We start from the raw sequence: 13975 nt of genomic DNA on the forward strand, positions 1-13975 counted from the left end.
TGGTTAAATATTTGTTTTCCACCACTAAAGTTTCAGATTAATTTACCAGACCTGTTTTAGAGTCTGGGATCAACACGGTTAAACGTACATTATATGACCAAAAGTATGTGAACACTCGTTTTAATGTTTAAATTTAGCTGTCAACTGGATTGCAAGCCTTCTCTTCCAACATCGGTGCCTGACGTCACTGAATCGATTGACTCAATGGGCACAAATTCCCACAGGCACACAGGAGCAGGATGTCCATCAAGCTTATAGTCAGGTGTCTAAATACTGTTTTCATATAGTGTAGCTATAAATAATCAGGTGACACCACCTGACATTCATTATTTTTCTATAACAACATCAGGAGGGCTTTAATCCCGACATTGTTGATGTTTTGGAACACACCCAGCATTTCAAAAGTAAACACCCTGTTAAAAAATGCCATATTGCTGAACAGGCACAATATGTCTCCTAAAGTGCTCCTCCAGTGGGTTTGGACGTTGCTTCCTTCGTTAATATCTGCCTACCAAGCTCCCGAAGACAAGGAGGACATTTTTACCACCAGACCTTGTCCGGCGTTCCTGGTCTTCGACACGGCTGCCTACCTGGCCGACATGACTATAGAGCTGCCCTGTCACTGCAAACCAGCTGATGTTCTCTCAGTGGTCTGGTACTATCAGAAACATCTGGGAACGAAGGACGCCAAAGTTCTCAGTGACTTTTCCGGAAACTCTGTCGTGGACTCGTCCAAAGTGGGGAGGAACGTGGACCTGCGTGAACGCTTTTCAATACGTTTATTCAGCCTGGTCGTCTTCAGGGTTCAGCTCAGTGACTCGGGGCATTATATATGCGGGTCAGAATCGGGTGAGTACTTTTATGGATATAACTTGGACGTTCAGACCGTCCGGCACTTCCGGTATGAGGATCTTAATCAGACATTCGAAGACCGAGCTTCTGATCTCGAAGCTAATAGAAATGAGCCCTTCTGGGTGTTCACCAACTTCTGGCCTTGGTCCGTGTGCGATAGGTGCGGCACCCCTGGCGAACAGATACGAATCGGACTGTGCTATGTCATGAGCCAGCACCTACAGGTACGCTACCTTCGCCGGGTCAGTAACATCTCCTCTTGTGGTTCCTCCTCCGTTCCTCAGAGATTCGGGCTAAGTGGCGGCGCCTACGGTGCAGAGCTCAGCATCAGAACTTGCAAAATCGCTTGTCCTCCTCAAACTACGAATCCGCAGCATCAAGCTCTGCTGGAGTTCCTCAGTCACAGTGATCCGTCTTCTTCAGGGATATCGATCTACTACCACAACCACCCGACAGACACAGATCTGGTCCTGTCATGTCCAGGAACAAGACCCGAACAGGCAGTATCCTGGGATAAAGACTCAACACCGCTGTATCGTTCCCACTACATGCAAGGATTGAATCAAAACTCGCGCATCTTTATAGATGCAGGTCATCACCTCCACTTCAGGCCTGTAAGGTTAGAAGATAAAGGTGTGTACTACTGCTGGATCCAAGGCAAAAAGGCGGCAGAAATCAGACTCGGGGTTTATTCCCGACTTGGACGGCAGCGCAGAATCACTGACCCTGAATCAATATTTGCCATGACGGTGATTCTTCTGTGCTACGTCGTCCTCACTGTGGTGTTTCTACTCATCATAGCAATCAAATGCATCTGGCTTTACAGAAAAGAAGGTCGAGCTGCATACTGATCTGTCTAAACACTGAAATATGATTTATTTAATAAATAAAAGTATTTCCTTCTTTTGGATTTGGTCTGAAATTATTTATTTTAAAAAGACAGGGTGAAATATGTCTGTTTACTGGGATTTTTGTTTCAGGTTGTCAGGAATTCTCACCATTTTCCATGTCATCGTAAGTATAAACAAAGATATGTGTGTAGCTGGTAAAGTAGATGCTGCACCACAATGCAGCTGCTCGGGTCCTGACATTTACCCGAAAGTTTGACCACATCACCCCTGTTTTGGAAGAACTACATTGGCTGCCAATTTCCATGCGCATTAAATATAAAATTCTGGTCATGACTTTTAAAGCACTTCATGGTCTCGCTCCCGCCTATCTTACTAAACTCCTCACACGCCACACACCATCACGCAGACTAAGGTCATCAGACAAAAATCAGCTCTCTGTTCCTAGATTTAGGATGTCCACTATGGGTGGCAGGTCCTTCAGCGTTGCCGCCCCAACACTCTGGAACTCTCTGCCCTCGACTCTTCGCTCTATTTCTTCTCTTTCTGCTTTCAAGGTGTCTCTAAAAACTCATCTCTTCTCACAACATTTTCATTCTACTTCTTGAACTTATATCTCTAACCTATCCTTACACACTGTTGAATTGTTTTTGTTTTGTTTTTGTTTTGTCTTGTTTTGCGTGTTGTCGTTTGTTTTCACTTTTTATACTGTACAGCGACCTTGAGCTTGGTGAAAGGCGCTATATAAGTTGAACTTATTATTATTATTATTATTATTAATGTAAATACTGAGATCCTGGGATTGATCTTTGCTTCATCTTCTTACAACTTCTTCTGTTTCTTAAATTAACTTCTGTACACGCGTGGCAAAACAGTCTAATGCGCCAGCCCATGACTGCTGAGATCTGAGTTCAAATCCTAGCTGTGCTATTGACCAACAGGGCGCCCACACAAGGGCTGTGATTGTATTAATGTAGGGTATTGACTTACAAATTTTAGAGCAACTTACATGCATAATGTAGGCTAAATCTCTTTCATTAACATGTCTGCTTTGCAGGATAATACCAACAGCGTGGCTTTGTAGTAAAATTGCAGGTGCAAGAATGGCCTGCCTGCAGTCCAGACCTATCTCCCATCGAAAATGCATCCTTTCACGTGTATTCACTATTTAATTTGCACAAAATACGTATTATTTATTTAATATTTAAGTATTTAAATTCAGGAAGACAACAGACACGGCTGAGCTCCTGAATCAGATAGGGTTGCTGATAACCTGAATTCTGTAGCCTAAACTATGCAAAATAAATCAGGTTTTGTTATTTCTTATTTTATGAAACATATTAATTAATAAAATGTATTAATTTTAACGAAACGTCTTACAGAAAGCCTTATAGAGATTTATAAAGGTTTATTTCTTGGTTTTGAGGTGTAAAGGTTAGTGAATCGAATCATGTCAGGTTTTGATTCATTTGACTCTTTATACTGACAGAACAATATCCGAACTAGTGAGTCGATTCTTTTTTTCTTTTGACTCTGACTCGTTTCTTCGGTCGCACCTGCCACATTTGTCCTTATTTGCACTTTAATTTGATCACTTTAGAGGAACTAAACGTTCTACTGAGAGATATGTGATACTCAGATGTTTTTAAAAGGAAGAATTTTGCTGTGTTTGTTCGGCGCACACGATAACGGATCAGCTCTTCTGGCTGCTGAGCGTAAAACCGCAGTTCAGTTCTGCATGAGGTTCAAACGGAGTTTCCGGAGTTGTGCTCACTTATAGTTCGTGTCTCAGCCATGAAGGACCTGAAGTCCACCGAGGAGATCTCTAAAATACTGGAGGAAGCTCCTACAGCTCGCAAAGCGCTTCTGGATAATTACACCAACCTGTGCGATGTGGCTAAATACTGCGAGAGCAACTATCTACAGGTGAGCAACATCAGAGCAAAAAATAATTATAATTAAGCTTTAATTTAATAAAACAAGCTCATGACTTCATGACTGAATAGGTTTTCATGGAGTAAGTCAGTACTCTGAAGGTTTCCATGTAAAAGCTGGTAGTTTTATGTGATATTTTCTATTTATGATGTTCTGTTGGATTCACATGGACATTGTTCGAGTCCTAAATGACAGTCAGGTCTGTATTACAGCTGATGTGTGTCACTTTGGGGTATTTAGGTTTTGGAGGACCAGACTTAAGGTCTTCCACCAGTTGTCCATCACAAAATATTTCTGTTCTACCTGAAAACACATACAGTACAGTCGTTTTAAGAAAAGAATCAACTTCATGATTTCTTGAATTGCAAAGTAGTCAAATTGATAGAAAATATCCAAAATCATGCTTTCCTGAGTTATTATAATTCATCATTGGTCTACAAGTGTTCTGGAAACCACATTTATTGCTGGTGTGTGTACAGAATTATATGATTTACATTTTGGATGAAGACCCGTTACGATTTGTTTGAAGACCCGTTCCTCCTCCAGCATGACTGGACCTCAGTGCACAAACTTGACCTGTAAAGACGTCGTTTGGTTTGACGTTTTTGAGTTTGGTGTGAAGGAACTCCAGTAGCCTCCTTGACTTTAACCTTGCTGAACGCCTTTGGGACGTACTGGAACGTTCACTGTCAGGCAGGCCTTCTGTGGCTAGCCTCACTGATGATTCTTTGACCGAAATGGTACAGATTTGTACAGACACAAGTCAATATCTTGTGGAAGGCTTTCCTAGAACAGTGGAGGCACTAACAGTGGGTGCATTAACCCTTTGTGCATTAACCCTTTGATGCACAACCTGGGTCAAAAGTGACCCGACTGAGTTTTTATTTTCTATATCTTTGCAATAAATTAATTTCGTCATTCAAGCTTTCATGAATTCCTCAATTAACTTTTTTTTGATCATCACAAATCCTTATTTCAGTTTTATATATATATATATTTTTTTTATAAAAATCATTTTTGTATCACTACCCTTCTAATGCACAACATGGGTCAAAAATGACCCTTATGTATTTACTATGGAATTTGACAGGAACTGCTGACATTTGTAAGTGTTTGTAGTTAGAAACATATTTACTGATCTTTTGAAAGACAACCAAAGATTAGGCTCTTGAATCTTGAATATGTCCAATACTATTAGCTTGCTAGCCGTTAACATATTCTAGTATGGAACATTAAATGGTGAAATGGTTTCAAAATATATACCAAAAAGATACTCAGTAATACATGAAATAACATAGGAAACGAATATGGGTCATTTTCCACCCATGCTTGTGCATCAAAGGGTTAATACAGTACACAAAGTTTTCCAGACTGAACCTTTATACTGACCTACAGTGAACACCAAAACAATTCCTGACACTTCATCTTTTTTCAAGGTTCAAACTCAGTAAATCTGTAGTTTTTTCGGCAGTGTGAGCGTGACATGAGGAACTGTGCCTTCTGATTTGGAGAAGTGAATATGAAAGAATATGAAACGAGGACGATGAGCGTGTTTTAGCTAATCCGACACTTTTTCCTGACAGGGGCGACATTATATGTCATAGAACAAAAAAGGTGCTTAGTTAAACATAAACACCCAGTAAGAAAATAATGATGTAATTCTCTATTTCTTCTCACGGCAACAAACATTACGTAAACAGCTAGCTAGCCGTGCACAGTGTGTGCATTTTGTAATCATGGACGCATCTAGTTTTGAAAATAAAATAACGTTGTTTTTTTTTTTTTTACATGTTCACAGCCGGGTGAGGATCCAAAGAAAGCTCTGGAGGAAACCAAGGCCTTCACCACTCAGTCTCTGGCCAGCGTGGCCTACCAGATTAGCACGCTGGCAACCAACGTGCTGAAACTGCTGGACGCTCAGAGCGCCCAACTCGGCCACATCGAGTCAAACATCAACCTCATCGGCCTGGTAATGATGTGTGGAGCTGTTACAGTCCCAAAAACGCACGTTTATGTCTAACAGCGGCTTATTTGTTATGTAATTATACCTCATTTTACAGAATGACTAGCAATGTATAAGGAATTAGTTTGCTAGAATGCACAATAACTCAGGACCCGGATTTTCCCACGGCGTCATTGCTGGGTTAAGACCCATACACCCCTTCTCGCCCCCCAGCGCCCATGCTGTCGTCTTTCACTTTGGCACAGACGAGGTATTCCCGTAAACTCTGTGCCCGTTCTGTTTAACCAGGTCCGAGTCTGAATGAAAGCAGCAGTGTTCTCGGCTCGGACGCTACGTGCTGAAGCGGTTTGATGTTCCGCATTGTGTCCAGGGCTCTGAGGAGGGGCGTCAACATGACCGCATTTCCTGTCTTCCTCACCTTCTTTCTTTATTATTGATGTTTTGTCATTGATATTATTGGCTTTGAGTTTGGGGTTTGGGGTTTTGAGATGAGAGTTTTGGATTTTCTGTGCTGCATATTGGTTCTTTATAAGGTTAAAACACGCTTTTCTCTTCTGCTTTTCACCTCGTCTGAAGCTTTAACGCTCTGCAGAGGGAAGAAACCCGGGGAAGAGAGATTAGGAAGAGAGAGTAAGCATTTAAGGAAGTGGATCGTATGTTAGTGGCAGTGCAGAATCAGTTAGAAAATAAAAGTTCATGTAGTAAATACGAGACCAATCTGAGACCACATGTGTTTAAAAACCTCTTTACTAGATATGATGTAGATGTTTCATTGTGTGTGTGTGTGTGTGTGTGTGTGTGTGTGCAGACGGTGGACATGCACAGAGAGAAAGTGGCACGGCGAGAGATCGGCGCTTTCACCGTGGCTAAGAGATACTCCAGGAATGGAAAAGTGATCCCACCAACAACCGACAAAGAACCCAAACCCAAATACAGTCGCACCCCCATTTCATACAGTCACCTGGATACACTGGGTCATGGCATGAAGGTCAGAACCACTGCACACACACACACACACACATACACACACTACACACACACACTACAAACACTAGAAACTACACACTACACACACACTACACACTCTATACACTACACACACTACACATCAGTGTTGGGAAATGTTTGTCTGTTTTAAAAAAACATGTTAATTATTAATGCGTTATTACACTTTTTTCACGCTGAATGTTTCCCCCCCTCTGTGTGTGTGTGTGTGTGTGTGTGTGTGTGTGATTTCATCTCCGTTTGAAGATTTACACATTTCCCCACATCCTGCATACAGAGCAGCTGAGTGTTAATTACCATCACACACACACACACACACACACACATACACACACATACACACACATACACACACACCGGCAAGTGTACATTCAAACCAGGCTTTTTGTTCTGTCTGTTTCTCCTCCTGGTCCTTTCTCAAACACACACACACACACACACACACACACACACACAGTAGACTGGCTGGCTGTCGGCCACAAAGCACCGTGGGAAACGGTGAGAGAATTTAATTGATTCTCATTTGGTTCACTGAGGCCTGAGTCCAGACTAAATACACACACACACACATACACACACACACACACACAGACTGTGGACATACACAGACATGCTGTGAACACACACATTCAGACACGTTGTGTACACAGACACACACATACACACTGTGGATACACACACATACACACACCACTGCTGTATCTTGGTCAGCATCACAGTGGGTCCAGTTTCCACAGAATCACTGGGCGAAATGAACACACTCCCGACAGGACGCCAATCCTCCCCAAACTCCCTCAGACGCAGCCAGTCATGTCTGGATGTAGACGCCCGACCGGCTGACAGCACCGTTGGGGATTCCAACCCTGGATTCCAGCAGTAGTGGGTTAGCGTGATTGACCTCCGTGCCACCAGAGAGTCTAAACAACTCAACCATAAAAACATCTTTGTTTCTTCACAGGACTCGGCAAAGCCTCAAGAGAGGAAGGCAACCCTAAACCGCAAACACGGGGGCACACTCAGGTACACACACACACACACACACACACACACACACCACGTTTAGATATGTTACACTTGTAATAAAATCACATTCTATACAGTAGAGCAATTTAATAAACAGCAGCGTGTTTTATATCAGCCTAAATGTTCTTAAGATGTGTTCACATGCACATTCTGGGTGCTAATGCGCTGGTGTGTATGTGAGCAAGGATCATTTTCTCACATGAACTAATGGTGCTGTACTAATCTGTCATGTATCTAGTACAGTATGGTGTGATTGGGACACAGCCATATTCGCTTTTCTGTAGACTGAACAACAGGACTAAAAGCAACATCTTTTAAGTCTGTAAACGATACATGAATATGCCCAGGCTGTTTCCCAGGACTCGTGTCAAAAGTATTTGGATGTGGTCAGGTGTCCAGATACTTTTGGGCATATAAAAATAGTTAGCTAGAGATTATTTAAGTCTATGCGAGAGCTTAATGTCAGTAATCGAAATGCGAGGTGTGAACAGAGCGAGTGCTGAACCCACACCATTCTCATTACTTCCTCTTCTTGCACGGCAACAGCGTCTCCCGATCAGGAAGTTTGGTTTGGTTTTGTTAAACCCACTTCCTCTCACACTGCAGCCTGATGAGATCTTTATTCAGCGTTAAAGTTGTGCTTCTGTTTTGGTCCTTAATCGGCACGCCTGCAAATAGAGAAACGATCGTCTCACAGCAGACCGTCTGCTTTCGACTGCGTGTGAACAGGCGCCATTCAGCTGCTGTTCACAATCGGTCGCTGAAACTACACCTCATAACCCGCTGTATGTCTGGATGGCCAAAAGTATTTGGACACCTGACCATGAGCTTGTTGGACATCCTGTTTGAAACACAGTGACCTTCTGAGAAGGCTTCTCACGAGACTTATGTAAAGAAGTATATCTGTGTATGGGAATTTGTGCCCATTTTGTCACTAGTGTCAGCCAGTAAAGCCTCAGTTGGTGTTCCGGTTCGTTCCAGAGTTGTTGAGTGGGGCTGAGCTCAGGGCCCTGTGCAGGACACTGGAGCTTTTCTTTATGTCTTTATAGAGCTTGCTCATGCTGGAACAGTAAAGGACTGTAAAGAAATTATTTCCCTTATATGATTGATTTATTACACCTGTTACCAACTGTTGTGGCTGAAACACATGTATTCCAATATTAGAAGGGCTGTCCCAATACTTTTGTCCATATATTGCACATTTAGCTTTGAAAGTTGATTGAAAGAATTCCTGCTGGTGTCCCAAATGTTCTTGATTACTTTTAAGCTCCTTGTCTGTTTGATAGGAGAACCCAGGCAGGTCAGTGAGTACAGTTTCCTACTGCACCATAAGGCATTAGAACTGTGTGTGTGTGTGTGTGTGTGTGTGTGTTTGCAGTAGGAACAGTCGTCCTGCCGAGTGTCCTGTAGCCCCGACTTTGTCACGTGGATCGTCTGTGACCTCGCTCTCCGATAAATCCGCCACGTAAGATCTCGATCATCAGCGTTTTTTATAGTCCGGTCCGGATATTTACTGTCGTCCGATCATATGTCTCTCTCTCTCCTTACGCAGCTCCAGTTTCGGCAAAGCTGTGGCTCCTCCGGTCGTCCCCAACTGGCCCGTGTCTCCTGACTCTGACATCGTCAGCACCCTGCTGGAGGAGACGCCTCCACCCCCACCCCCACCGCCAGCGCCACCCTCGCTGATGGACGGAGTGGGAAACGCGGGGTCTGAGAATGTCGTGGCACCACCACCACCACCACCTCCTCCACCTCCTCCATTTGATCCATGTGACCTGCTCCCTCCTCCACCAGTAAACCCAGTGGTGGAGAACTGTGATCTAGAACCTGCTCCACCATTAGAGACAGGTAAAAGCAGTCAGCATATCAATCAGTTTGTCTCATTAGCGGAGCTTTGAAAAGGTCAGCAAAGTCTCAAAAATTGCGAGCCCAAGGGCAAAAGTGAATGTGACCTTAGGATATCAAAAAACTAAGGACACCGAGGCAATAGGAACAAATAACTCGTAAACACCGGAGTCTTGGTGAACTTGAAGTAAGTTTTTTTTTGCTGTTTAGTTAAGCAAAAAATGTGCATTTTTGGTTTTCAGTGCCGGAGGAGAATGGGCTTCCTCCTCCAGTAAGTGTTGGACTTCATCTTCCTGTTCCACCTCCTCTACAAGGCCTCGAGAACGCAGAAGGTACTGGGCGTCGGCCGGGGAGCCTGTGCTGTCCGCAGACGCTCCTGCCCGTCCGCGAAAACGATTTTGCTTTTCATTTATTTGTTTTTTGTATGTGTAGAGCTCATCTTATGCTTAATGCCAACTCTATACATATAGACCATGAGGCCAAAAGTATGTGGACACCTCTCAGGATTGAGTTCTTCCATCCAGAATCAGATCTAGAAAATACCTGACATGATTCTAACTCCAGTGACCTGCACAGAGCACCGACCTCAACCCCGATACACACACAGACGTGCTCCAAATTTGTTCAAAGACTTTCCAGACTGCCCAACTAGTGTGTCCACATATTTTTGGTTATATAGCGCATTTGTACACCCGCTGGCCACTTTATTAGGAACACCTGTACTCCTTTTTTAATAATTTAATTATCCAATTAACCAATCAGACAGTCATGTGACATCAGAAAGGAGAAAAAAACGTGTGACCTCCGAAGCTCTCTCATTACCAACCCAGTTTTACCTGCAGAATTGTCGCTTACTGGATGTTTTTTGTTTGTTGTTCATGAAAATCTCAGCAGATCACAAACTAGCCCTCCTGGCACCTACAATTCTGCCATGGTCAGTCACTGAGATGGCATGTTTTTCCTTGATCACATGGCTCGCTGATTGATTATTACATGAATGCGCAAGTGTGCAGGTGTTCCTAATAAAATGGCCAGTGTGTGTATATTGTACGTGTGTGTGTAAGCTGATGTGTTTGTCTGTTCAGCTTGTCGGTCTCGTCGGCCTCGGGTACGACGCCCTCCCACTGCTCGCTCGCTCTCTCTTCGGATACGCTCGGGCTCCTCCGCCCCCCGCTTGCTGCACTCGCGCTCTCTTTTCCTGCCGGACCGCCAATCACGTAAGAGCCTGAGTCGCCACGGTGTTCGGTGCAGCTCAGTAGAGCTTCAGCAGTGGCGTTAATTCAGTTTTTATAATGTGATCGATCTGTTATAAACTCTGTCCATGATTGGTCTGTTTCTCTACGCTCACCTGTCAGTCATTATCCCCCCGCCCCCTCCATACCCACCTCCTCTGGCTCCGCCCACTTCTCTAAGCCCTCTGTGTCGGATTCCCGCCCGCCTGCAGCACCTGGGTAAGTCGGGGCACGTGCCAGCTTCGTCTTCATTTCAGCTCTTGTTTCAGTGACGGTGGGTGTGTGATGCACCACCGTTCGCTCTGCATTTAAATGTCGCTTTTAGTGAAGAAGAACCTGGACCCAGACCACTGTGTGGTAACTAATTCTTCTAAAAAGATGTCCTTCATCATCACATCATGAAGGACAAAACCTCCAACAGCAGAGTCATTTGGTAGTTACTGGAATAAATGCTTTTAATTTTGGGTGCTACTACTGCTTAGATCTGGGGATCCAGGGTTCGAATCTCAGCTGTGCTGACAGCCAATCAGGTGTCTGTCTGCATGGACATGACAGTCTAGCCATTGGAAGGCCATTATGGGCTGCACTAGTCAGTGCGCTCTTAGTGCAGGTCCCAAGCCCGTGGGTTGTGTCAGAAAGGGCATCTTGGGCGTCCAGGTGATGCAGCCAGCACCGAGATTCTGAGCTCCCAGGTTCTAATCTTGGCTCTGCTGGACGCCCTCTTGCAGGTACAATTGGCTAGTGCCTGCAGCAGACAGAATTGGCCACCAGTCTGCTGGGTGGGAAAGACTGGAGGGGTTATCCATTGAAGTATGGGAGAATAAGAAGGGATTGGTGGACTGCGCACACATCAGAGGGAGTGAGCGTAGGGCGAATAATGTATACACCCTCGTTGGACACCGCCGCAGGTCTCCAGCAGTGGATTGGGAGAAAAGGGGGGTAAAATGCATTAAAAATCATCAGATCTTCTCTGGCGACCCCTAAAGAAAAAAAATGCTGATAATTTAATTTCACCTTCAGATTCCTCAGAAGCTCCGGCTCCAACATCAGCGTTGCTGATCTCATAGACAAGTCATGCTCATTTTAAATTTTTTGCACAATTTTAGATCTGGAGATTCCAGCTCCTCCTCCACCACCGATGGAGTGCATGGACGGGTTTGAGGAAATTCCTCCTCTTCCTCCACCTGTGGACTACGATATCTCTGCTCCTGCTGATTACCTGGAAAAAGGTACAGTAACACACACACACACACACCTGTATTATTTACATCTACACCCACACTCGTGTTTTACTGGTGTAGCATGAATACCAGTAGCTCAGTAGTCCAAAAACATCAGACCACCACCAGGTACAGAAACAATCAAGGGCAAGGTGGCATAGTGGACTTGCCTTCGGTTGCTGTCTGGGAGGAATTTGGCATGTTCTCAATGGATCTGCATGGTTCCAGAAATATTCAGTATGTAGATTAGCTGATCTAGATTAGCTTTAAGTGAGCCTGTGAGTAAATGAGTAAGTAAATGTTCTACAACCTCCAACCGAAACATGCTGAAGGTGGCTTGGCTACACAGGGGTGTGTGCTGCCCCCCTGTGGTGGACTGGTACCCTGCACCCAGTGTTTCAGTTCAGATGAAACAGTTGGAAAATTGTTAACATTTTTACTTTTTGTGATGAATTACTGACTCTGTTTGTCATTTTTCTACCCAGTTTTAGCTCTGTACAGTTTCGAGGCGAGTAAACCAGGAGATCTGAGCTTCCAGGGTGGAGACGTTATCTACCTGACCAAGAGGAACGAGGACGGCTGGTGTGAGGGGGTCCTCAACGGCGTGCAGGGATACTTCCCAGGAAACTACGTTCAATGAACCAGTTAAACCAGCACTGCCAGTCTCGCCTGTACAGTTAAACATCGGTGTGTTACGATCCTGGCGTTTAGACAAGCTTTAGTATAAATAATGAGATATTAAAGCTGCAGTATGTGAATTATGAAGCATGGACCTGCGATGCACACAGTTCATGGGGTGTTAGGAAAGCAGTACTAGGAATATATTTGTATATAAACTGAGATATATAAGAAAGGTACACAGGGAAAAATTATAACTTCAATAAACAGAGACAATTATTTATGATTAATTCATAAATTGATGTTACAGAATATTCTTGCCTTTTCTTGCAGTGACGTGTTTATATCAGAGATGTCATCACTTCCATAAAGTTACAGAAGTTACATACTGCTGCTTTAATGATTCTGATCACTGTGATATACAGATTTTTCCTTGTAAATGAATCGACTGTCTAGATCAGGATCTGGATCATGTTAAGGTCAATATAGTTATTATTTTTGTATTTATTTACAGTGAACGCTGCAACTAACAAAGTCATGATTTAAACACACCTTTGTCAACTCTATGTCCATTTTTCCTTTATTAAATGCATATTAAATAATCACTGAACTCTGACTCCACTTGTGTTTATTTAAAGTGCTGTGCTGAGCACAAAAAGTTTGGCATTTTACATTTTTGCACAACTGCCTTTAAGCCCCATGGTGGTGTAAAGATTACTTGATTGTGGACAGTGTCACTTGTCTTCCAGCAGCTTCTAATTCATAGTAGACCTTCAGCAAAGATGACAGTTTGATCTTGGTCAAGAGACCACTGTTCCATGCAATTAAAAAAAATAGTTCCAGTAGACATACCTGACTGAAAAAACCCCCAAAAAAACTAAGATGACTAAAATGTGTAGTTTTGTCTTAATCAGTAAATTATAACCCAAATCATGTCCAATATACAGTTAGAAGTTTAGATTTAGTTGGTCTAAGTCTGATACTGTGCAGTGAAATCAAATTTTGTACCGAATAAAAAGAAAAAAACTTGGCTGTGCCCCTGTGCACAAAACAAGGTCCATAACGATTGTGTTTGGTGTGGCCTGCACTTCAGTAACCTGCACAAAGCCTGATCTTACCCCCCATTAAACACCTTTGGGATGAATTGGAGCATCGTTTGCAAACATACACACCGGTAAGTTATTCATCCAACATAACAGGCTCATAAGAACACCTAGCAGCGTGCCTTTTTTTGTACAGAATTTTCTCACAGATTTTGTGGAAAGCCTCCCCAGAAAAGGGACGACGACTCCATATCAATGTCCATAGTTTTGAAATTGGGATGTCCAACAAGCGATTGTTCAGGTGTCTACATACTTGTGGCATTATCGTGGAAATTGCTGGAGTGAATCTGGCTGTTATACCAGGTTTGGCCAGCAGGGGCCGCCACGTGCA

At 43.5% G+C, this 13975-nt stretch overlaps 2 protein-coding genes across 3 annotated transcripts; both read left to right on the forward strand.

Moving 5' to 3' along the window:
- Positions 1-448: 448 nt before the first annotated feature.
- Positions 449-1762, forward strand: LOC134300248 (Ig-like V-type domain-containing protein FAM187A). The gene has a single exon (XM_062984959.1). The coding sequence runs from the start codon at positions 450-452 to the stop codon at positions 1701-1703; it is 1254 nt and encodes a 417-aa protein (XP_062841029.1). The 5' UTR covers position 449; the 3' UTR covers positions 1704-1762.
- Positions 1763-3441: 1679 nt separating this feature from the next.
- Positions 3442-13142, forward strand: abi3a (ABI family, member 3a). Of its 2 annotated transcripts, XM_062984953.1 has the most exons (11): positions 3442-3626; positions 5434-5604; positions 6407-6586; positions 7562-7623; positions 9005-9091; positions 9179-9474; positions 9714-9803; positions 10557-10688; positions 10827-10922; positions 11810-11932; positions 12409-13142. In XM_062984953.1, the coding sequence occupies exons 1-11, from the start codon at positions 3495-3497 to the stop codon at positions 12561-12563; spliced, it is 1524 nt and encodes a 507-aa protein (XP_062841023.1). In that variant the 5' UTR covers positions 3442-3494; the 3' UTR covers positions 12564-13142. The 2 variants fall into 2 exon arrangements, with proteins under 2 accessions (XP_062841023.1, XP_062841024.1); XM_062984954.1 differs by lacking the exons at positions 10557-10688; positions 10827-10922.
- The last annotated feature ends 833 nt before the right edge of the window (positions 13143-13975 follow it).

This window comes from Trichomycterus rosablanca, chromosome 22 (genome assembly GCF_030014385.1).
Source record: "Trichomycterus rosablanca isolate fTriRos1 chromosome 22, fTriRos1.hap1, whole genome shotgun sequence".
In the NCBI taxonomy this organism is placed as follows: domain Eukaryota; kingdom Metazoa; phylum Chordata; class Actinopteri; order Siluriformes; family Trichomycteridae; genus Trichomycterus; species Trichomycterus rosablanca.

Excerpts from the sequence above, each read along its gene's own strand:
- LOC134300248 (XM_062984959.1), top strand. The coding sequence starts at position 450 with ATGTCTCCTAAAGTGCTCCTCCAGTGGGTTTGGACGTTGCTTCCTTCG.
- abi3a (XM_062984953.1), top strand. The coding sequence starts at position 3,495 with ATGAAGGACCTGAAGTCCACCGAGGAGATCTCTAAAATACTGGAGGAA. Across the intron at positions 6,587-7,561 it reads CACTGGGTCATGGCATGAAG|GACTCGGCAAAGCCTCAAGA; the intron begins GTCAGAACCACT and ends GTTTCTTCACAG. Across the intron at positions 7,624-9,004 it reads AAACACGGGGGCACACTCAG|TAGGAACAGTCGTCCTGCCG; the intron begins GTACACACACAC and ends GTGTGTTTGCAG.